Below are 25,174 nucleotides of genomic sequence, written 5' to 3'. Positions count from 1 at the left end.
ATGCTTTAACTACTTTTCGTTTTTAACAAATAAAATATTTACAGTATAAATGGATGAGAACAGTAATACAGATTCCTATCTAATGAAAAGGTGTTTGAGTACACACTGGTAACCTGGTATTAGAGAACTGATATGGAAATATAATGTTGGAACTCACTACACTATCACAATATACCTCTAGTTTTATTTAAAATGTCAGTGAAGAAATAACTCTGCAATCCTTTCAATAACTTATTTGAATTTTCTTTGACATCTGCAAAATCCACTTTCTTAATGTACAAGTTTTTCTTCATTTTATCTATTTTTTTTTTTATTCTATAGCAGTATGCCACAGCTGAGTCCTGAATTATTTGTAAAGAAATGGCCCTTCCTTGTTCCTGATTTCTAAACTTCTCTTTCTTTTCATTCTTCTTGCTCCCAACTAAGATATCCCTGTCTTATCAAAAGTTTCAAAATATTCTTTTGTGGCTTCTCCTAGCTGTTGAAAGTAGAACATAAAATATTCTTTATTATGTAAAACCAATTGCATTTGACATTACTTAGGAAAAGGATAACATGGGATAAGGGCCTGGAAGGAAGAGGGGCCCAAGAAAGCAGTGCATCCTGAGAAAAAGGAAGTCTGACAAGAATGCCAGCAGGCCTCCGTGGATCAACAAGGAGCTCCTGGACTTAATTAAGTGCAAAAAGGAAGTCTATAGAGAGCAGAATGGGAATGGGTTACCTGGGAGGATTACAAAGAAGTTTGAGTAGCCAGGTCTCAGGTTAGGAAAGCTAAAACACAGGTATAATTAAATCTAGCCAAAGATATAAGGGGAGCAAGAAGAAATTCTACAGGCATATCAGTGATAAAAGGCCTAGGAAGAGAGCTGGTCACAAGAGCTATGGATAAACTTCTTTGCCTCAGTGGCAGGGGCTCTATCCACAGCATCCAAGCTGCAGAAAGCAAAGGTAAGAACTGGAAGAAGAAAGATCTGCCTGCTGTAGATGAAGATCAGGTTCAAGACCATCCAATAAAGGTCCACAGGTCCATGGGACTAACCAAAATCCATCCGTCAGTTCTGAGGGAACTGGTGGATGAAGTTACCAAGCTGCTATCCCTCATATTTGAAAGATTATGGCAGTCTGGTAAGGTTCTCACTGATTGGAAAAGGGGAAACATAACGCCTACATTTCCCTAGAAGGGAAAAAAAGATGATCCAGGAAATTACAAGCCAGTCAGTCTCACCTCTGTGCCTGGCAAGATAATTGAGCTGATGCTCTTGAGGGACCTACTAAGGCACATGGAAAATAAAGATGATGTGACTGGTAACAACCAACCTGGCTTCACCAGTGGCAAGTCATGCCTGACAAAGTTAGCGGCCTTTTATGATGGAGGAATGGAACTGACAACATCTACCTGGACTTGTGGAAAGCATTTGACACTGTCTTGCATGACATCCTGGTAACCAAACTGGAGAAAAATAGATTTGATAGATGGACCTCTCTTTGGATAAGGAACTAGCTGGATGGTCGCATTCAGATAGCTGCAGTCAACAGCTCAATGTCCAAATGTACACCAGTAATGAGTGGCATTCCTCAGGGGTTGGCGTAGGGACTGATGTTATTTAACATCTTTGTAGATGACATGGACAGTAGGATGGAGAGCACCTTCAGCAGGTTTGCAGATGACACCAAGCTGAGTGGTGCAGTCAACACCCTAGAGGAAAGTGATGCCATCCATGGGGAACTGGACAGCCTTGAGAGATGGGACCATGCCAACTTCAAGTTCAGTGTTCAAGTTCAATGAGGCCAAGTGCAAGGTCCTGCACTTGGGTCAGGCAATTCCAGTACAGGGTAGGAAGTAAATGGCTTAAAAGCAGCTGTGAGGAGAAGGATTTGGGAGTGTCAGTTGATGAAAGACTGAACCTGAGCTTGCAGCCCGAAAGGCCAGCCATATCCTGGACTGCATCAAGAGAAGCATCACCAGTGGGTCACAGGAGGTGATTCTACCCCTCTACTCAGCTCTTGTGAGATCCCAGCTGGAGTACTGTGTCCAGTTCCGGAGCCACCAACACAAGAAGGACATGGAGATGTTGGAGCAGGTCCAGAGGAGCTTCTAGTTTTTCAAGAATGTTAATTATTCACTATAATTTCTCTGATTAATTCACTACAATTCTCTTATTAAATTTGGATATGAACAAAGTTCCATGACAGAGATCTGTCATAGATCAGAGATCTTTCATAGGAAAGCATCTTGTTTCTAAGGTGGTGAATTGATGTTTGTGATGAGTGGAATTAATATATTCTAGTTTAGTCCAGTAAAAACTTGACTTAAATTGCTTAAATTAATAAGCATGTTATCTGGATCATTCCTGTGATCAGTAGTAAGATGCAGCCTTCTGCAGCAAATGTTTCATCCTATCTTGAGAAAAGTATTTAACATAGGGCGGAGTGTATGTTTCTTATTAACGGCTGTGAGTGGAGCTTGGATAGTAGATCTTTGGCCTTATAGTAGATCTTCTGGAAAGCTCAGTTTGTTCATATCAGTGGTAAGGAGAACTCCATCTAAAGACAATACATTTTCACTGTAAATCATGCTTAAAAGATTTTTATTTCTGGAAAAGAAAATGTGTTAGGCAGAAGATTGGCAGCCACAGTTACAGTCTTGTTTAATTCATGAAAAATAATCTAAGACTTAATTCTCTTCTTCTTTTCAGTTTCAATATGGAGCCCAGTTATGATTTTCTACATATTTATGAAGGGGAAGATTCCAACAGTCCTCTAATTGGCAGTTTTCAAGGCTCACAGGCTCCTGAAAGAATAGAGAGCAGCAGTAACAGTCTGTTTCTGGCTTTTCGCAGTGATGCTTCTGTTGGAATGTCAGGATTTGCTATTGATTATAAAGGTATTGTTCTTATCCTAATCTGTGGTAACATATGAAAGGAAAGAAATGTTAATTAGATTTACTGAGACTCAAGTCTGTTTAATTCTAGACGTATTCATATTGAACTGATACCCTTTTACATAAACACAGGTTATAAAAAGTTTTCTGTAAATGTGTTGAGAAACACAGAAGCTCTTTTTCATGAAATCTTTCACATTACTATATGCATTTTCAGCTTCCAGGAAAAAAAAATAAAAATAGGAGATGCACATAAAAAGTAGCATTTGCAAAGGAATTGTCTCACGCAATTGCAAGACATGACTGTTGGTGTTTCTTGGCTGATTCATACCAATACATTTTCCTTTCCACATTGCTTCAGAATCTGCATATGTGTCTGTTGACTAACTGTTGCAGAAGACCATTTGCATTTTTGTTTTCAGGGAAGAATAGGGAGAGTGCCAATTGCTTTTTGACAGAGAATAGGTTATATTTTCTTTTAATTAAATACACGCACACATAAACACACAGGTTAAAAGCTGGTTTGTTTCTGGTCCAGATGCTGTCTTTGACTTAATTGTCATCTCTGCATGGATTCAGTCAAGCTGTTTCTCATGAGCAAAGGTGCTGCCTCAGCTTCTTATTCTTGACAGTTAAAATAAAATATATAATGTACACATCAAAAATGTAAGAACAACAAAAAAAAAGAAAACAACACTAAAGAGAGTAGAAATGACAATGAAGCAGAGAGAAGTTAAAAAGAAATGTTACATTATTTTTATATTTATTCTGCATCTTTTATCTATCACTACACATTATTCTGTGTATTGGAAAGCCTTTCCTTCCCAAAGCAGTTATCACACTGCCATAGATGATTAAATTCTTGTCTATTTATTCCTTTCTAAACTTGAAAAAAATATATATTCTTAAAAATGGAATACTTCCATATTTAGTATTTTCTATTCTCAGTGTAGTCTGACTTATGTGCCTTTATGCAGTCAAAATGGAAGAAAAAGAAAATATGTTATTAAAACAATGTATTTTGAAAAGTTACCATAATAAATAAGCAATTTGTGCCTTATAATTCTACACTATAATTATGTTAACTAATATTTTCTTAAAAAATATATATTTATTTCCATTTCTGCTTATTGACTTATATGCCAGTCCAGATTGGCTTTTTGAAAATTTCCCTTGAGTATTTTATTTAAAATATATTGCTATATTATCATTTCAAAAAGGAAGGAGGAATGGTATAAATTCTGACTATGAATTGCACCCTTGAACTTTTCAATAAAAAGACTTTGCATCTCATTTGTATTAGGTGCATCCTTGCCTCCTAGAGTTCAGTTACTTAGCAAAATATTATTTTCAGAAGTTATCTGACATATTTTTCATAGGTTTTAAATGGACTGTGTTGTATTTAAGTCATTGTTAACAAAATGTATGACATCAACAGTATAATAATACTGATATTGTTTTTGTTTATTTACTTATAACATTCCAACCCTTAACCCTACATTTTTTAAGATCATCTCAAGCATACGCTTTAAACAAAATCACTTCTAATACACATTTGTCTCCTTTCTCTTTTCTTTGTATTTTAATATGCCTTATGAACGAAATAACCTTGTTAACATCAATGTCAACACTCACTTTGATTTAAAGATTTCTTAAATATTAGTTAATTCCAGAAAGTAACTTCTGTGCTTGCTTCATTACCTGCAAAGCTCCAGCTACTAGGTGTTCTTAAGTATGATAAATAAAGTAAGAACGCACTTTAAAATTTTTAGTTATTCCATAGTATGACAGCTTTCTAACCATCTTTCTGATACTGAGTATACTGTTTAGTTTAAAAATATCATAGTATTAAGGTATGGATTCTAGAAATTACATTTTCTTCTGCACTACTGTACTTCATGGAAGTCATTGAACCTTTGGGCAGTTCTGCTAACAATAGGTGGGAAAAAAAATGGTGCAGACTAGGTCTTTTCTTTGTGATTTTCTTGTCCTCATAGCCAATTTTATGCAAATGTTCATGATCTTGTAAACATATAGGAATGCGAAAATGACTGACTGGAAACAAAACCATGAAAAATATATATATATATGTTTTAAGCTGAAAGTGTATATAGATTTTTTTTCATTCACTTTAACAGAAAAGCCACGGGAAGCTTGTTTTGATCCTGGAAACATCATGAATGGAACAAGAATTGGAACAGACTTTAAGCTTGGTTCAACTATTACTTACCAGTGTGACTCTGGATATAAAATTATTGATCCTTCAACTATTACATGTGTAATTGGTACAGATGGAAAGCCAGCATGGAACAGAGCACTGCCATCTTGTAATGGTATCTACCATTATCTTACCATTTCTCTTGTCTCCTCAGTGTTACTGACTATATATTTTTTTTGTCGTGTACAGTGGCACATGCAGTTCTTTGGGGGATAGAATTAGAGACATTGATGGTTGTGTGTAGCAGAGATAGGTAAAACCTAATGCAGGTTCTTAGTTGATGTCCTTCCAGCATGGGCCTGAAGATACAGAAGACATTACATACAGAGATGTATAAACATACATACATACACACACACATCCACATATAATCTAAACTTGTCTTTTAAGATGCAAGCAGAATATTTACAGCATTATGGATTATGTCAATTTAAGGATGTGATGGTTTCAGCTGGAATAGAATTAATCTTCTTCATGGTAGCTGGCATGGTGCCATTTTAGATTTCTTATTAAAATAGTATTTATAACATTCTGATGTTTTAGATATTACTGGGCAGTGTTTACAAATGCATGCAGAAAAAGCAGGGAAGGAACACAACAAGAAGAGCTGTCTCAACCATATCAAAGAGATTTTCCACACAATATGGAGTCAACCATGTTCAACCATGAAAACTGGGGGGAGCTGACTAAGGAGGCTATTTCTGAGAGACTGGGCACTGATTGGCTGGTAGAGCAGTTGCATTGTTCATCACTCATTTTGTTTCTTCTTTGTTTTCTTCTTTATTTTTGTTTGTTTTTCTTTATTTTTTCATCTTTCTTCTTTTCCTCTTTTTCCTTCTTATTAAACTGTCCTTATCTCAATACATGAGATAAGGATATAATACATGAGTTTTCTCCCCAATCCCATTGGGGGATTGAGCAGACATTGTGTTGTGCTTAGCTGCCTATTGAATTAAGCCACAAAAAGAGAAAGGCATGGAGGCTGTGGAATTATTTTGTAACCAAAATAGAAAAACATGGAATGGAGAACCCAGAATGAAGAAGAAGTATGCAACTTTATTTTCAAGCATTTTAGATAAGAGAAATAGGTTATTAGCTGGAAGCTAAGCAGAATTTCCTACAAGGAATAAAATTCATTGTACTATTTATATTATTATTATGATCGTATACCTATCATTACTGTATATGCCTATCATCATAGATGAATTAGTTATACATAATTCTGAGACATAACATCAAGTTTCTGCCTCAGTGAATAAAATTCTCATTCCAAGGTGACAACTAGTGATGTCTATTTTAAATTTTCTTGTTATGTCCAAAGAAGCAGAAATTAAGAAATGAATGATCAGGTATCTTCGTGCTCTTACATCTGAGTGAATCTATAAACTGGATAAGTTTTCTGATAAGGAAAAAAATAAATTACCCCCGAAAAATAAAGATTTTTCTTTCTGGTTTGAGCTTGGTCTGGCATTTAAGGAAACACTGTAGTGGTTTAGATCATGGATGTCCAACCTTTTGCCTTGCCTGGGCCTCATCGATTGAAGAGGAACTGTCTTGGGCCTCAATTCTAAAGTCACTCTGAAAGTAATGCCTCCTTTTATTTCTGCGGAAACTAATGCAAGGAGCACAATAGCTCTATTTTATAGAGCAAATTCTCGACTACAAAATGCTTTTTGTCAACACAGTCATTGCTGTTAATTCTGAGCTTTCACCAACAATGAACAAGAGCCTGCATGCTGTGCTCATTAAAAATCTACAGCAATGGAGGTGACCCACTGTTGCTGTCATTACTGCTAAAATGCACTGCCCACTTCCTTACTGCACTCACAGCACTGCTTGGTCTCCATAAATATTCAGTAAGCATTGATAAATGTCACTGGGTGCATTTTTTTTTTTCTGCATGGAGAAACCAATTTTCACACCTTTGCTTTATACTTGCTTCCAGGTCTGATAGCATTTACTTGCTTTATACTTGCTTCCATGTCTGATGTCTCTCTGCTGCCGTCTGTCATATGACAACAAAATGTAATGGAATATTGCCAGGAAAGTTCAACCTCTATTGCCATACTATGTCTGATTTTGTGGGCAACATAATAAACTAGGAGGCATTACGTTCAGAACAACCCTCATAAAATATTTGATATAGTAAGAAAAGTAGAAGTAAAAAAAGAAAAGAGAAAGAAGAAGTAAGAAAGAAAAAAAAGTAAAAAAAGAAGAAAACTTATTTTAATCTTTAATATTATTTATGTAAACAAAAAGCAGCGAAAAAAAACTAGTGGGATATATGGCCTTGTTTTTGTGAAACAAATGCATCAGTATCTGGTTCAATTGTCACTGTCTGCAATTCTCAGTGAGTTCTCGAAGTGTTCGTCAGAGATTTTTTATGAAATGTTCTTCTGTGCTTCAGCCTTGAAGATAGTCACAAATGTACTTACTGCCGAAAATGATGACATGAATAAGGTGTAATTGTGAAGTGTGGAATGTTTCTCTGTGATAGAATAGGGCTAGTAAAAGGCACAGTCAGATTTGTGAATTGAATATCTGATTGCTGCTCTAAACACTCAATTTGAAAATACCCAGTAACATATTTGTGTTGACTGAAAATAGAGCTGAAATACACACACACACACACACACACACACGTGCACACGCAAAAAAAAAAAAAGAAAAAAAAAAAAAGGTTTTCTTTTTGCAACCTTGAACCATGTTCTCAAATTCTTTTGTCAAGGCAAGCTGCTTTTTTTTTTTTTTTTTTTTTCTTCCTGTTTTGACTGTGTTTAGCCAATGAATCAAAATGCATACAGTTTCTTCTAGTATTTGAGTCAGCTCAGCACTGTGCCCTTCCCATGCCCTGGTTGCATCTCAGACTGCATTAATAGTGGAAATAGTGGATTGATGTTTGGCTGCTGCTGAGCAATCGTTATGCTTCTGGGGTTGGGCAAGTCTGCTTGGCGGGGCAGAGTAACAGTGCAGGGCAGATGGCGTGGAGCAGGGGCCAGGCCTTGTTGCCAGGTTGCATGTGGCCTGTGGTCCACAGATTGGACATGTATAGTTTAGATCATAATCAAAACTACTGAAATGATTATGAAGTGCTGTGTGCTGTTTAATCTTGACCAATGGGAGGGAAAGCAAAAGACAGACACAGTAGTAACAACTACGTTCATTATACTTAAATCAAGATTTCAAAAGGATAGTCACCAGTAATGTGAAATAATTTGCTGTGGGATCCTGGTTCAAATTCTGTGTGATGGGGAAAAATTAAGCATGCTGACTTCATCGTAAGTTCTGAGAAAGATTAGCTCCATCTCTTAGTATTTACTCTAAGTTTTATTTTTATTTTTTTTTTTAATGGAAACAGATGAGAGACTAATGTGAAGTATGAATGAAACGCATACAAAAGTGTGTGAAGTGTTTGTCTTCAAATTAGCTTTACAGAGGAAATAATTGAAGAATTTTAATATGCATATCTGGATGTTAGAAAAAGCAAGGCAATTTAAGCATATGTTCACAAAGTGTGGCATTCTGTGTAGGATGCTGTTAACGTATCTGTGTATTTCTCTGAGACCCAAGGTAACTGCATTACGCCACTTACATATGCAGCAGTAACTACTACCGTACTTTGAAAACTGTATATTCCAATTTTAAAGCAATTTTAATAAAAATTGTGTTCTTGGAAAGAGCTATTAAATCAGTCTTTATAAAAGAAACAAGCAAGCAAAAAGCACTGAGCTGTTGCTTTGTAATGTAGGTTTTCTTTCATTTTCAGATTGAGCTAATATAGATAGGGATGGATGGAATTCATATAACATTTTTTTCTGTTTTCTTTCCAGCACCATGTGGAGGACAGTACACAGGATCAGAGGGGGTGGTTCTATCACCAAGTTATCCTCATAATTATACTGCTGGGCAGACTTGCCATTATTCAATAACAGTACCTAAAGAATTTGGTAAGAATATGTTCTACTGACTTACCAATCATTAATAATTGCTCTAGAGTTCAGATGTCATTTATGTGAAATAGTGTCTCTAGATTTGAAATAAATTGCAAATCGGCTATAAAAAAAATAAAAGGCTCTCAACAAAGAAATTGATTCTAGAATTTTCACGTCAATTTCTCCCTTGGGTGATCAGTAGACTTGAACAAAGCAAGCAGTGTCCACAAATACATCTGCACAGGAGATACTTCCAATAACTATTGTTAAATAATAATAATAATAAAAATGTATTTTAGTATTCTATCAGAAAAAAAAATATACTTCATATATCATATAAAAAGTTTAGTAGTGTTTATTTTAGGGATGGGAGTAACAATATCTTTGCAATTTATATTACAGAAATGTTTAAAAATGGTTTTCTTTTGTTTTGACTTTCCTTCAAGAGAAAGTGAAATTTGACAGAATTGTCTCATCCCATTCAGTGGGTTGTGAGGAAAGTGTATCTTTGGAATCCCCTGAATAGGGCACTCCCTGCTCAGCAGCGATCTCCAGAGCAGTGGCTACTAATTGAGATGAGTAAAAGGTTAAGAGGAAAAAGACGAAGAGAGTAAAAGAAAGAATGAGAGACAGAGAAAAGAGATCTGTATTGAGGAGTTCCAGCATCGGCCCGCTGGAATCAGAGAAGGGATGCGTGGGGGCGCAAGTGCTTGTCCCGACATCAAGGTTTCAAACCAGCAGAATGCAGACAGCAAAAAAAATGATCCAAAATTCTCTCAGGCTTTCTTTTTTGTCAGCTGGGTTTGCAGGTGCACTGATGCAATGTTGTAAACAAGTGAGTTCACAATAACAAGTTTATCAAAAATAAGTTTGTCACAAAAAAATTTCTCATGGGAAAGTAGACCTGTTTTTGGACAAAGACAAGCCTTTGATTTGTTGTCATGGCAATGGCCTTGAAGTGCTGAAGATCTACCAAGCATATTGCAGAAAGTCAGAAAGCGTTTTTTGTTTATCTTTTACAGGATTGTAATTCTTTCTTCTTGGAATTGTATAGGATGTGAGAAAATAGCCAGTAGAAGTGAAAGATGCTGGAACATACAAAAGGGGTCAATCAAGTCATTTAGCATTATTAGATTCTTGGGACGATGATTACAAGGAAATGTTATTAGAATTTACTTAGTGACAAATTTATCTGATTACAGACTCGATTGTACAGTGTTCTTGACTAAAATTCTTGATTGCATGTTCTAAGTAAAGGAGGACACTTCGTTCCAGAAGTATATAGTAAAAGAACATATGGTAGTAGTCACAAGCTGAGCACAGCAAATTCTATCTGGACATAAAGAAAACATTATTCACCATGGCAGTGATTGAAGTACAGGTCGCTTGGATAAGATTAGGATTCTCAAGTTTTGTCAATTTTCAAAGCTTTATCAGAAAAAGGCTTCAACAATTCTGATCTAACTTCTGAATTAGCCCTGCTTTTAAAAATTAGGAGGTTGGAATACATGTTTAAGAATAAATAAATAAATAAATAAACTTAACAAAAAGTTAGAAAATACTGTCTGATTCAAGCTGTACATAAAATGATACATAAGTGCTGCATCAAAGTTCTATGATTTTTATTTATTTATTTATTTTTTTTGGAGTGAATCTGGAATAGGTGTAACTTTAAAGCAGGTTCCTCCTTTATCAAGAAAATATGGTTAGCTGTTGCGATGAAATAATATTCTTTCTGGTTAATTTTACTGGTTAATTACTTCATGTTTGTATTGCTGACTGATACTTGATTCATTTGATGTTCATTAATATTTACAACCATTTCATATTTACAAATAAGAAATGTTGTATAATTACTTGATTTATTTTTTAATACACTTTAAATTGGTTACAGTTGAGGGTCAAATTGAGTGTAGCAATATTCCAAGAACAGTAATGTGTTGATGTTTTTGTTATTTGGTCAGTTTTCATGTTTGTTGTTAAAATGAGTATTAATGAAAACATACAAAAAGTAGCCAATTCAATGTTTAAATCATACTCATACTAAAGCTGGTTAAGCAACTAATCATGTGTGACAGTGGATGCTCACAAATAATTGCTAAGGTTGTTAATGAAATTTTAGTTGAAAATAAAATCCTTTTTCAATATTTTACTTTCTTATTTTATAGGTAGTTACACAATGAGGAATAAGACTTTCTTTTGACTGGAAAGTGCGCTTTTGGGGAGAGTGTTTCAGTTTTTCCTTATTTTTTAAATAAAAACAAAAATAGTTTTAAAAATATTTAAAGAATAAATAAATATTTATTAAATATTTATTAATTTATTAAAATAAATTTAAAATGAATATTTTAAATTTTTTAAAAAATAATTTAAAAAAATATTTTAAAAATAAGGAAATACTGAAGAGCATATCAAATTCATACCACTGAAGTTTAAAGCAACATTTTATAATGATAAATTAAGCTTCTCACCTTTCCTGAAACTTGGAAAAAATTAATGAAGGAATCCACTGATAACTAAGACAAGCAGTAATATTTAATTACATTTGGGTTTAAAAAATAGATTATTTTCTCTTTTGTTCTCTTTCTTTCTCATTGTCTTCACCTTTTTCTTTTTTTTTTTTTTTTTTTAACATAGTTGTGTTTGGACAATTTGCCTATTTCCAAACAGCTCTGAATGATGTGGCAGAATTATTTGATGGAGATAACTCTCAAGCTAGACTTCTTAGTTCACTGTCTGGATCCCATTCAGGTAAGAAATAATGAAAAGAATATATGTTTCTTGCAGAGTTTTGTCTGGAAGAATTCCTGAGAACATTCTGAATTTATTTGGGAATATAATAATAAAGTCAGTAGAAGAGAATCTCAAGGGAAATGGATGAGCTAAAAACTTTGGAACATGACATTTTTCTGAAACATATGTTTTAGGCAAGAACTGATCACTTGGATGATTGGAGGAATAAATGAATGGAATTCTCTACCTTTCTGTAAGAGGGCAGATCCTGTGGTACAACTATCTTCTCTGCCTCTAAACATCTACGTTTTCTAAATGTCTAATTTAAACACAACTTGCTTGCATTCATAAAATGCAATTATTTGGACTCAAATGCGCACTTAGACTAAAAAAGACCACCTGTTGTGTTCAGGTAAAAATAGCAAAATTTGACCTTAAGAAATGGTAATTAAACAGATTTCAGCATGGCCAAAATTTCTGTCTCTGCATATTTAATGACTACGTTCTCTCCAAGGGAATAATATAAAAATATTTCTGTAGAGCAGTATGTTTTGTTTTTTGTTTTTGTCATACAAACCTAGTATTTAGGAGAGTTTCTTGCATGTTTCTTCTATTCTTAAAATATAATTTAAAAGATTTTCATTGCTTCTTGGTATTCTTTGTGAGTAATGGGGGAAGTTCTACCTTTTAAAGGAGTATATAGTTAAGGGAACATATCAATTCAATTTATAGGAAACCTTTTATTATTTGAAAAATTCAGCTCATCCTTTTCGTGTAGTGAATCTTGCTGTTTGCCTCGTAAGAGGAGTTCATGTATTTATTTTCAAATTTGCGTAACTACTGGCAATATTTCAACAGCAAAATGCATTTACTTTTAAGTTTTAAAATTTGAAGATGAGAACTCATCTGTGCACTCAATTTTACTGCATTATGTATTTTCTTAAAAAGTCAAAATTAATGTATATATCCACAGCAGACATTTGAAAATAACTGAAGGGAGTTTAAACTTGTGATTTGTACTTATTCATGATGACGTGATTTGCATTGCTTTAGGATTAGATTTTGTTAACTGAAATCAGTAGAGCTGCAATAATATAAAACTAAGCCAAGCTAAGTGAAGGAATTGTCAATGTTATTTAGACAACTATCTGAGATATATTTACTAAATTATTGTTCATTTCAGTAGAACTTCTTAAAATTGTTGATACAATTTCTTAAAAGTGTTGATACAATCCAACACAAATATAAACATTTGTCATTTGAAATAGCAACTTTACAGTGGAAAAGTACTTCAATTATTTATGTAGTGTTTCATTAGTAAGCATTTATTATGATTACGGACATATAGAGAAGGAGAGAAACAAAGAATATTAAACATCTTTATTAGCTATCAATTCAGTATATGAAATTTGAAATGTTTTTATAAATACTATACTGTAATGTAATATGTGGCCATATTTTTTATTGAAGCAACTATACAAGGAGTCATAAATTCATTTCCTCTGTTGTTAATTGTTAAATTATAAACATTACATAAGGATCTGTTGTTACAGCTTTAAAATCCTTTTCACTGTTTAATGTGTTTTGGAAAATAAAGTAAGCTGTCAGTCACAGAAAAATTTGACCAAAATTTTTTCTAATGATTTTAGCTTTTAATGGTAGTGACAGTCTCCAGAAAAATAATTTGGAGGAATTGCAGTAGATGTCAGAAAGTTTGTGAATGATCAAGTCTTTTTAATCTGATCAATTTTTAAGCCTTCAATAATAAATTTCATTTTATGCATTCTGACTTACATTTTCCTTAAAGGAAAAGGAAAATATAAACTGTATTTTAACAGTACATTTGTTTACATATGTAGTGAAGAGTTACAATTTGTTTCTATTTTGCCTGTTTAATTTATTTTATTTCCCTTTATAGGAGAGACATTGCCTTTGGCAACATCTAATCAAATTCTTTTGCGATTCAGTGCTAAGAGTGGGGCATCAGCAAGGGGGTTCCATTTTGTTTACCAAGGTAATGCATGTCGTCTTTTGGTGGAAGATACTGATACAGGTCTTTCGAAGTGTATAATTCTGTAAACTTCTTAGATCTTATTATTTATTTGAATAAAAGTGTAGTCTTAACCTTTTTCCAGACATCAGGAACTTCTTCTGAACCAGTGAGAACTGACTGGCTCCATAATGGCAGTCATCCCTGATTAATCCTCTCTTATCATGGATTTGAGTATGGTCCAGACTTTCTCAGGATTCCATGGTCTATTGTTCCCTTAACTGCTGACTGCCATGTTAGACTACATAGTACATGATATGAACTCTGAAGACAAGGCAAAAAAGACACTTAATGCTTAAATCTTTTCTGTATCATTTACCACTAAGCTGTTCAACTCTCTTTCCTGAAGTATCAACTTACCCATATTAGCATGCCTGACCTGCTGACCTGTAGACATTTCCTCTAATGTCCCTTGCTAGCTTTAGGCTTAGATTTTCCTTTTTTTTTTTTTAATTTTTTTTTTTTTTTTTTTTGTTTAATGACTAAGTTCATTTCAAGGGGATAATATAAAAATATTTCTGCACAGCTGTATGCCTTTTTTTTTGTCACACAGTATATAGGAGATTTTCATTGCAATTTTAAGATTTTCATTGCTTCTTGATATTCTCTGTGAGTAATTGGGGAAATTTTCCCTTTTATAGTTAAAAGAACATAAGTATTCCTGTTTTACTGCCAGTCCTTTCTTCTATTTTTGGTGTGCTCATTTTTTTTGTTTGTTTAAATAGTTCTGAAAGTTCCATTGCTTTTTTTTTTTTTTTTTTTTTTAATAATTCCCACTCTTCCTTCTCAGTGGGATCACTTGTTCCCAGCCTCTCTTATCTCTCTAAAACTATGACCAGAATTTTGAAGAAAGTTCCCCTAATCAATTATTGAATATGCAAAAGTCTACTCACTTAAATTACAACCTTCTACTAATTTCTCACCTTCATCTTGTGTGGTCCTTAAAGCCTACAATATATCCATCTATACAGCCATCTATATCCACATATATGAACAGCTTACCTTCATTTGTGAGTGGCTACCCAGGTTGTAGTTATTTATTTGTCTACTAGAAGGACCTACTAAATCTAGTCAGTATTTTACTTAACTAAAATTAGTAGGGACAGGATCATATAACTTTTTTCATCAAAACATAATGACATATTATATTTGCATACATCTTCCAGCAATACTGTGTTAGATGTAAGTAACTAGATTGCTGTGCTCTTGATGGGACACATATTTTGTGTGATGAAATTTTTGTCTGAGATGAAATTAAAAACATGCCACTGAGTAGTGTATGAAATGAGCACTGGAAACGTGACCTACATATGTTAATTGCACTTTAGAGTTTAATAAATACTTAAAAATACAATCAGTGAATTTGCTACATGATATCAATTTTTCCAACAATTTCCAGTTTATAGTCAGATTTTATTATAATAGACACTGAAAATAGGTCCTGCGGTTAGGATGAAAAGATATGCGGTTACCAAAGACTAAATAAAACAAAAAGTTAACTAAAAGCAGAATGTAAATTGTATGCATTTGTACTTGATTTTTGTCCCAGCAAACAGTTGTCCCACCTAATTTTAGTTACAGTATTAAAAATGTTTCATTTTGTAGCGAAAACAAGAGAAAATATATTTTGGTTTTGTTCTACACTGACAGGGCACAGATCACTAGCAAAGTCTCAGAGGTTACGCTGTTATGAGAAGCTTTGTTACATTCACCTAAACAGCTATCCCCTAGAAGTACTGTCCATTTCAGTTTTCTCATGACATGAATAAAAATAAAATGTATTGAAGTACTTCTAAAAATCTGAGCTCTGGGTAGGTACATATAGCATAATTTTGTTGAAACAACTGTGCTTCAACATATTTTGTCACTTATAGTTTGAGAGAATTTGTTTGAAATTAAACGTATATTGCTGTAGAACAATAAATTTCCTGTTGAGCATAATGGTATGCCTCATTTCAGTCACTTATTTGGACTACACTTATTTTTAATAACTCAAAGAAATTAGATTTTAACAAAAGACTATTTAATAAGATAGTGAGTTAGTGATGTTTAATAAAATCTCATTCCAAGGGTTGTTTTCTCATGTTTCAAAATACATGATCACATTTCCATTACTGCCTGATTCCTAGCATTTTAAATACTCCAGAGAATGACATCCACTCTCACACTGAACAGAGTAATCTGGTCTGCAAAGTCAGTCACTTTATTTATCACCTTCTGTTTCAGGTTGACTTTCTTCCCTTCTCTCATTTCCAGTGGGCTGGTTTCAATTTTGTTTCATAGTAGCATGAAACATTTACTAAAAGATGGAGGATAATTACTGTAGAAAAACGAATGTGTGATGATGGAGCTTGAAAAGTCTGCGTTGCCAGTGCTATAGGCAAAAGATTGAAGGAAGAGTAGAGGGGGAAACATTAAATCTTGGACTATTTCACATTCTGTTTTGAGCTAGCAACAGATGAGATTTAATTCAGATTTAATGGCTTTTGCAATGCTCCTTTCTCAAAAACTTCTTTTTAGTTGTGTATCTCATCGGCTTGTGCAGTTCTTTTTATCGGATGACCACATTTCCTGGTATATCATAAAACAGGTAAAGAGTAATATCAGTAATATCAGACTGAATACCCATTCTTTCATAATATTTGGGTTATGTATGTGGAAATGTGATACTAAGAACAATCCATTTAAGAAGAATGGATTATTTTGGAGAAGGCACAAGGAAGTGGGTGCCTTATATTATGCTTGTTTTTCTGTTGCAATGTAATCTGAGAAACTGTAGTACATACTTTTATATAGCTTATGCTGCAGAAATAGTGAGAGTTATTTCCCTAAAAAGCAAGGTAATGAACTTTCTACCTATGCCATCACTAATGATTTTTTTTTTAATCCTTATTTGTTTTACTTGCTCCACTATACAGTTACGTGAACTAGTTTATGAGATCAATAGAGATATTAAAGTAAGTTAATAAGAAAGCTTGTGTACTAGAATAATGAAGAACTATGGAAGAAAGATGAAGGGGAACAAGAATAAAATAAGGATATAAGTTTAACAATTAAATTGACCTCATCTGTGACAAGAATAAAATACTTACCCACATACTTACTGCTGTGTGTAACTGGGGAACAGAGTTATGACAGTTGGAGTTCCCTAAGGGATTGCCACAAAGTATTTTGGTTTACAGTGTGTTTTAAGGATATCTGAAACTGTAATGCATTTTGCCATAGATTTCTTATATATTATTTATTACTTATTATCTATAATAATATGTATCTATAATTAAATCAAAAGTCAATTCTAGGAAGTTATGTTTGGCTTATATTACATTTCACTGTTGTCAGTGAAAAGTGCACTAGGAATGCTGATGAGATAGGGTCAGGATAGGTCATTATAGCCCTTTAAGGATGACAGGTAAGGGGGGGACAAATGTCATGCTGAAATTTTACTTAGCAGACTTTTGTGGAAGGAGGTCATGAACTATTATGTGATGCTCAGGTACAACTTCCTCTGAAACTAGCATAAACAACTATGCCAAACTTCCACCACTCAGAGTAGCACATCATGCCAAAGCACACATATTTAAGACAGTAACAACACCTTAAGGCTGGAGATGCTGCTGGAGAGGTTGCTAAGTAGGCACTCCATGACAGATGAGCTGCATCTCTAAAGATACTGCAGTCTGTCTCACAATGAGCTGAGAATATTTCTGAGGTTTTGTTGTCCTGTGAAAGACTTAAAGTGCAGTGGAGTAATGTTTCTGACAAAGTGTGGTCGATGGGTGACCCATGCTAAGAAAAAAGTGATAGGAACACCTGAAGTGTTCTCACAAGTGAGAACATAAGCAAAGTGAAGCAAAGGAAAAGCAAGAAGAGAAAAGAGTATCCTGTACTGCTTTTCACCTCAGTGGAGAAACTAGGATGACTGTAAGGAAGAAGGATGGTAGGCATTTGACTGAAGTTGAACCTGGGGAGAAGGAGGGAAAATTGTCCGCTTAGGGAATTAGTTGACTTTTTGTGTCCTCCTTTTCCTGAACACTTCAATCAGTGGTCAGAGATTTGTGTTAACTGGTAATAAATTCAGTTAAGTAGAAGTTTCTTGAAGAAAAACTTGTTTATTCATGGCATGATTGGGAATGATATGTCTTGAGCAAAATTCTCTTGGTGCAGTCTCAGGGGGATATATTCATTCCTAATTGTGTGGTAAATGTAACATTTGTATGTTACATTTATATGAAACACACATTTCATCACCTAGTCAACTGGGGAGTCATTATACACTTAAAAAAAAAAAAAAAGAAAGAAAAGTTTTAATAAAATTGTGCTTGCCCAGTAGACCATCTGATAGAGAAAATGAAAGAGCCAAAAAGAGCAGGCTGAGTCAGTTGAATTGATCTGCCAGGCTGTATTTGGTCTCTAGGTCATGATCAGAAAAAAGATCAGTGATGTAAAAATCCTTAAGCTACAGTTTCATCTTTATTCTTTCACAACAACTCCTTGCCATGCCTAGAATTGTAGAACTTAAAACTGTAGGCACAATCAAGTTTCTTAATACTCAATTATCAAGATACTTGGGTCCTGTTAAAACATCAATAACAAAATCCCATTGATTTAAACAGTCAGAATAATAGAACTTACTGGACAGATAAGTGATTTGTTTACACTGGTTGAAGTATTCAGACATTTTCAAGACTTGAAAAATGTATTTGCTTTTGTTCTGCAGTAGCCTATTGTGTAATTATCATTCCAGCAGATTTCACCTCTGCCCATTTTTTTCAGTCTTGGATTAATCTTGTAACTTAGGGTTTCAAGATTAAAATCTTCTGCAGTCATCTAGTCTATTGATTTAGAAAAAAAATAAAATGAAAATACTATATCTATATGATCTTGCCTTACAAATCAACCTATGGCATATTAATAAAGAGAACTTGTGTTGTACTGTTGTACTGTTATTATTACTAAGACCGATAATATTGAAATGATCTTTTAAAAAGCTTTTATCTGTACTTACTAGTACTTGTGTAAACTTAACTGTTTTTCTCACTGGAAATGTGAAAAACTGATACAAAATCATGTTAGATAAACACAAGAACTGGCAATATTCTACTGAAATGTTACATGTTTCATGCTAGATTTAAGAAAGGATTGATTTCAATTGATGTTCTATGTCCAAGTTGAAAATAAGTGTTAATTTTCAGAGAAGACACTAGTACTTGAATTTATTACACTTCAATAATTGTTATTCTGATTAGAACAAATGACAGAGCAAGAAAAAAAGACAATATGAAAATAAGTATATATAGGTTCCACATATCTTTTCTATTATTTAGTAGCCAGGGTAGTTGAAAAGATATTGTATGGATGTTAATGAATAGAAAGAAATATTGTTCTTCAGTTAAAGGCCAGCAAAAATAGATACATTTAAGTATGTAAAATAAAATAATTCTGTTTATGCTATTTTTAAAATAGGTTAGTGAATCAGAAACACTGCGTTTGAGAATGCCAGAAATGAAGTCTAAGCCCTATTTAAAACTTTTTATACACATTACTATCTAGACGCAGTGAGCAACAAAGCTGGTGAGGGGGCTTGAGCATAAGCCTTATGAGTGGCTGAGGGAGCTGGGATTGTTCAGTATGGAAAAAAGGAGGCTTAGTAGAGACCTTATTGTTCTCTGTAACTGCATGAAAGGAGACTGTTGTGAAGGTTTGCCTCTTTTCCCACATGACTAGAAATACGGCAAGAGGAAATGTTGTGCCAGGAGAGGTGCAGATTGGATGTTAGGACAGATTTCTTCTCCAAAGAGAGGTCAGGTGCTGGAATGGGCTTCTCAGGGAGGTGGTTGAATCACCATCCCTGGAGGTGTTTGAAAAACATTTAGATGTTGTATTAAAGGACATAGTTTAGTGAGGGGAATGTAAGTGGTAGGTAGATTGTTGGAATAGATGACCTTGAAGATCTTTTCCAACCTTGGTGATGATTCCCTGAAATTAATTCTTGGCAATACTAAACTGATCAAACAAAGCTTCTGAAGATGTCACTCACTCAGAATACATATTTGTGTTACTATTAATGAGATTATTTTTATGTACATTCGTTTTATCAAAGTCTAGATATGATATTGCACATAATTATATTTTTTCTGTAAATACTTTTTTTTTTTTTTTTAAATTGTAGCAGCTATTGGCTAACTACAAAATCAAAAGTAGAAAGAAAAGTCTAGTTCACACATGCATACACAGTGCTAAGAGTCAAGAAATACAAAAAATGCTTGCTGTAAGGAAATAGTTATAAATAAGCAACCTAAAGGGGAAATAAATAAATAAATAACCAGCATGAGTTTCTAATTGATCTTATTATTTTGCTCTATAAATGTTGTTTACAAGTTTTAACTGTTCAAGCATCACAAGAGGTTTGTGAATTCTTTGTAAAAATAATTATTATAAGGTTTGTCATTGGAATGTTGTCCATTATGACAAATCAAATAATGATTTAATATTGCATAGTTTTCACGTCCAATATAGTATAATATTTCTCCTTGCTTCTAATAAGAAGCCAAAGTTTCCACATTTAATAAATGAATTAGGTGATAGGTATCAGTTTCCTGTAAGTGAAGAAGGCAAATGAAGTATCCATTGATATACTGGAGGTTTTAATTTCTACATCTCTTGCCTCCTGAGCTGACACAGCACTTAGATGTGATGAAGTGCTCTCATCATGTGGCTGTCACAGCCCAAGTTTATAGAATCATAGAGTAGTTTAAGTTGGAGAGTACCTTTAAAGATCATCTAGTTCCAGCTCCCCTCTGTAGGCTGCCCAGGGCCACATCTGCCCAAAACCCTGAATGCCTGCACAGCGTCTCTGGGATACGTGTTCCAGTATCACACCTGCCTCCAAATAAAAAATTTCTTCCTAATGTTAAACCTAAATATCTTCTCTTGTCAATCACTATCAGACCATGTAAAAGTCAATCCCCCTCATGTTTGTGAGCTCCCTTCAAGTACCAGAAGGCTCCCAGGCTACTCTTTTCCAACCTAAACAAACCCAAATTTGGCTAATGGACATGAAAACATTAGGCCAGGGTTTGATATGACATTAACAAAGCAAATAAAAGGAAAAAATAGAACTTCACTACTTCCAACAAGAAACAATATGCATATTTAATAATCTCTTTGTGTTTTAGATGATGATTGTCATTTGACTTCATGGCATTTTTCTTTCTGTTTTGATGCAGCCGTTCCACGCACAAGTGATACACAGTGTAGCTCAGTTCCAGAGCCTAGGTATGGAAGGAGAATTGGCTCTGAGTTTTCAGCAGGCTCTGTCGTTCGCTTTGAATGTAGTCCTGGATATCTGCTGCAAGGTTCAAAAGCTATCCGATGCCATTCTGTACCTAATGCCTTAGCTCAATGGAATGATACAGTACCAAGCTGTGTAGGTAAGTAATTACATTTAAACTCATCTGTTATGTCATGTATGTCTTTGAATTAGAGTTCAGGAACTATATCAGAAAATAGTATTTAACAGTCATTCACTCTCCTTCGATTAATATCAGTCATGCCCAATTTAAAAGAGCAGTGTTCCATACCAAAAAGTAATTGAGAACCAGCTGGCTGGTAGGCAGTATAGTGTTTCATATAATGACTTATATTATATGAACAAGTGAGATGCACATTTTCTTGAACATTCATTATTTTCATGACTCATCCACAGCTTGAAATACAGGACAGATTTTAATTCTCCAAAAGTGTCTTAACCTTTTTTAATATTCAGAATTCATATGTTTCTATCACACATAGAATGGTTATATCTTTTATTTTTTTCGAGTGAAACATAACATACAATGAAAAATGACAGCTCTGTTAAGTTTAGCTAATTTTCTAGTTTATCAACAGGCCTCCAATGGGATATTTGACACTTTGTTGTCCTTGTAAATGTTGAGAGATTTTCTTCACCCTTCATTGGATTTGTATCCAAAGCTCAATAATATTCATAGGAATCTACCATTCAATTAATTGGAGTGTTCTAAAAATAAATGTAGGTGTCCAGTTTCCTCTGTATTCTGTTTTTGCTTAGCTTAGTTCTGTTTTCCGGAACTATAAAGAAGCAATTCCATATATACTAAAAATATATGTGATATACCACACCGTTTTACCAGCAAGGTACAGTGTTAAAACTATCCTAGGCTGTAGGTAGATTCACAGGATTTATGTGAATCAAGATTGGGTTTAATGTTATGATTTAACAGTTATTTGTTGTTATCTGCTGGTAAGACATGACTAGCTGCTAGGTTTTTCTAAGGTTTTTCAAAATGAAGTTCACTTTGGAGGGGCTCATTAGTACAAGATGTATCTGAATACTGCATATTGTTAATGATTTAGATAACATTACTTTCTGAGTTCAACTCATTATTTAATGCTTATGAATTTATAATAAAAAACAGTATTGTAATAAGTTATTCATACAGTTATTGTTACTTTTCTCTGAAATAGCTAAGGTTTTGTAATAATTCATAATAATGCTTTCTTTTAGTGCCGTGTAGTGGGAATTTTACTGAACGGAGAGGTACTATTCTATCACCAGGTTACCCTGAACCTTATGGTAACAGCTTGAACTGTGTGTGGAAAATCATAGTGACTGAGGGATCAGGTATTCAGGCAAGTCTATATTCTGTCAAGCACGGAACATTAAGTTATTTGTATTTTACTTTATGAAATAAATGTTTATTTCTTTATAAGTGTCAGAAAAGAGTTACCAGATGCATCATTTTGGGGTTACTTTAAATATTTGTGCTCTGTTTTTCTCACTGTTGTTCTTTGCTTAGCTTTATTATTTACAGACGGCATGAGAAATAGTTAGCAAGCAGCTTTATGTTTCAGCTATGCAAAATACTGAATACAAACTCTTCGATGTGATATGCGAATGCCAACCCTTTCTATCTGCTAGAATATTACTAGAGCACTTGAGAGGTCTTCTTTATCTTCTCATTTGCACTTTGAGTAATTATTTTAAATCATACAACATATATGCAAAGTCTTCCTTAGTCACCTAGTGCCATATTCACATTTTCTAAAAGTTAAGTCAACTTAAAAAGTAACAGTTTATGTTTTGTTTACTTTTTATTATTACTATTATTGTTAGGACTTCTTTAATTATATTCTCTTTATTTCATTTTACTAATTATATTCTCTTTATTTCATTTTACTGTTTCTAGAACGTTTAAAAATACACAAGACTTGTTTGTTTAAAAATTTTTGGTGGCATTTTGCAGATCCAAGTCATCAGCTTTGCCACTGAACATAATTGGGACTCTCTTGAAATATATGATGGTGGAGATATGACTGCACCACGTCTTGGGAGTTTTTCAGGTAAGGACATGCTTTGATCTGAACATATAGACTGTTGGTGCGTGTGAAGCCATGACTGGTTCTCTTGTATACCCAAGAAGCCTGTTCACACATGTACACATTTGTATGGCATATTTTATGATATTATGAAACTCGTTGTAAGGAGGAGTGCTGTTTAGGTGTTGTAAATTTGTATCAATCTTGAAAGAGAGATTTTCAGAAACAAATATGCTAAATTGTTTAGCTTTCATTAGTGGGATTTAGTTGACAACAACTTTGAAAAAATGTGTTTTATTTAATCCATATCTCCTATTCAAGGAATTTCCTTAGATAACTTTGATTTAGCTTATTCATTTTAGCTGTCCTTTTTGAAGAAAAAGATGAAGCATTCATAATTTATCCAAACTCACTGGACAATGGACTAAAAAAAAAAGAAAACAACAAAACAAATCAATGTGATTGGGACACACTAAACCATATCATTTCTTGTTTCACAAGTACATTAGACACATATGCTTTTATTCCATTTTTATAAAGCAGTTTTTATAGAAAGAGTGTGTTCAATAAACCAAGCCAATCCAAGCAAAAAAAAAAAAAATCAAAAAAAAACAAAAAAAACAAAAAAAAACAAAAAAAGAATTAAGTCATGAATTATATCGTACTCTGCCAGAAGCCTGATCTAATTCTGCTGTAGCCAAATAATCTTGTGGAACATTTCTTCTCTTATGACTTCAAAAACTTTTAAAGAATAGATTTATACTGGATTGGGTATGCAGATTAATGATCAAATAAAATAAACACAATATATTTTGGGTGGTATTTAGTTGAACAATTTAATATTGCATTTCAAATTTTACATAATAAAATGTCATGTATTTAGTCTATGTATTTAAATATTTTTGTACATAGGTTGCTCTGAAAGTGATGTCTCCTATTTATTTCTCTGGAAACTACAACAGATACAAACAGCACAACAGGATTTGATAGAGAAAATTCTTAGCTACAAAAGCTATTTTTCAGCACAGTCACTACCATTAGCTATGCATTTTCAGCACCAGTGAACAAGAGCCTGCATGCTGTGCTTGTATAAATCTGCATGATCATCTGGAATGTGGCTTGTCTTTCAAATTGCTGTTGCCACAACTGAAAGGCATCACCACTGCCTCACTGTGCTCACCTCCACTGTTTGGTCTTCATAAACATTCAGCAAGCATCAGTGAATGTCATTTGGTGCCATTTTTTCCACATGGAGGAATTTGGCTACATACCTTCTCTTCATGTGCACTTTCATGTCAGACACCATTTTGCCAGACCTCTACTCAGATGCCATGCAGCAACAAAATGTAACAAAATGTTAGTGGGAAGTTTTAGTTTCTACTGCCAATCCACCATCTGCCTCTGATGTTGTGGGCCAGTGTAACAAAACAGAAGGCATTACTTTTGAAGCAGCTGTTATATGGAGACTAATAATTATGTTGTATATTAAATTTTAAATAAGAAACAAAGAGATTATGAAATATAACCATTCTTTGTCACTTGAAATGTACAGCAAATACTTCTGACCTAGTAGATAAAGAGCTGATTAAATGATCCATTTAGCAACATCCTATTTAACACCACTTAAGCCTCAAAATGATTTCTTATTCTACAGTAAAAATGTATCATCTTGATTTAACTTAAAGACTTTCCTAATTTCTGGGAAAATAGAAAATATGGAGATGGAGATGGACTAGCACAGCTTCACTGTAGATTTCTGTTTTTCGTGTCGTGAACATAAGACTTAATTGAAATAATTGAAATGTGTAGTATAGGAGTAGAGTAATAAAGAATATATTAACATAGGATAAAATCTGCTGTTCTCAAAACTGTGCCAGTAATGTGACACAATATCATAAGTAGTAAAACTCAGCAGGTACCTTATCTGTCTCAGTAAATCTTGTAGAGTATCATTGTTTAAAGATTGTGCTGATTTAGTCTCTAAAATTCATGTGTCTTCAAAATATGCCCTGAAAATGTACAGA

At 33.8% G+C, this 25,174-nt stretch overlaps 1 protein-coding gene across 1 annotated transcript in view; it reads left to right on the top strand.

The window, feature by feature from the left end:
- The window catches only part of CSMD1 (CUB and Sushi multiple domains 1), a 988,742-nt gene that overhangs the window by 839,866 nt on the left and 123,702 nt on the right, over positions 1-25,174 (top strand). The window contains exons 29-36 of the mRNA XM_042815127.1: positions 2,697-2,884; positions 5,020-5,214; positions 8,930-9,046; positions 11,669-11,782; positions 13,683-13,778; positions 21,041-21,244; positions 22,339-22,463; positions 23,078-23,174. Of these exons, the coding sequence (XP_042671061.1) occupies positions 2,697-2,884; positions 5,020-5,214; positions 8,930-9,046; positions 11,669-11,782; positions 13,683-13,778; positions 21,041-21,244; positions 22,339-22,463; positions 23,078-23,174 (1,136 nt within the window). The remainder of the gene's footprint in view (positions 1-2,696; positions 2,885-5,019; positions 5,215-8,929; positions 9,047-11,668; positions 11,783-13,682; positions 13,779-21,040; positions 21,245-22,338; positions 22,464-23,077; positions 23,175-25,174) is intronic.

This window comes from Centrocercus urophasianus, unplaced genomic scaffold, assembly GCF_019232065.1.
Source record: "Centrocercus urophasianus isolate 14NV4802_14NV808 unplaced genomic scaffold, USGS_Curo_1.0 seq_10, whole genome shotgun sequence".
Lineage (NCBI taxonomy): Eukaryota > Metazoa > Chordata > Aves > Galliformes > Phasianidae > Centrocercus > Centrocercus urophasianus.
The sequence above is the reverse complement of the archived record's forward strand: the minus strand, read 5'-3'. Positions and strand labels throughout refer to the sequence as shown.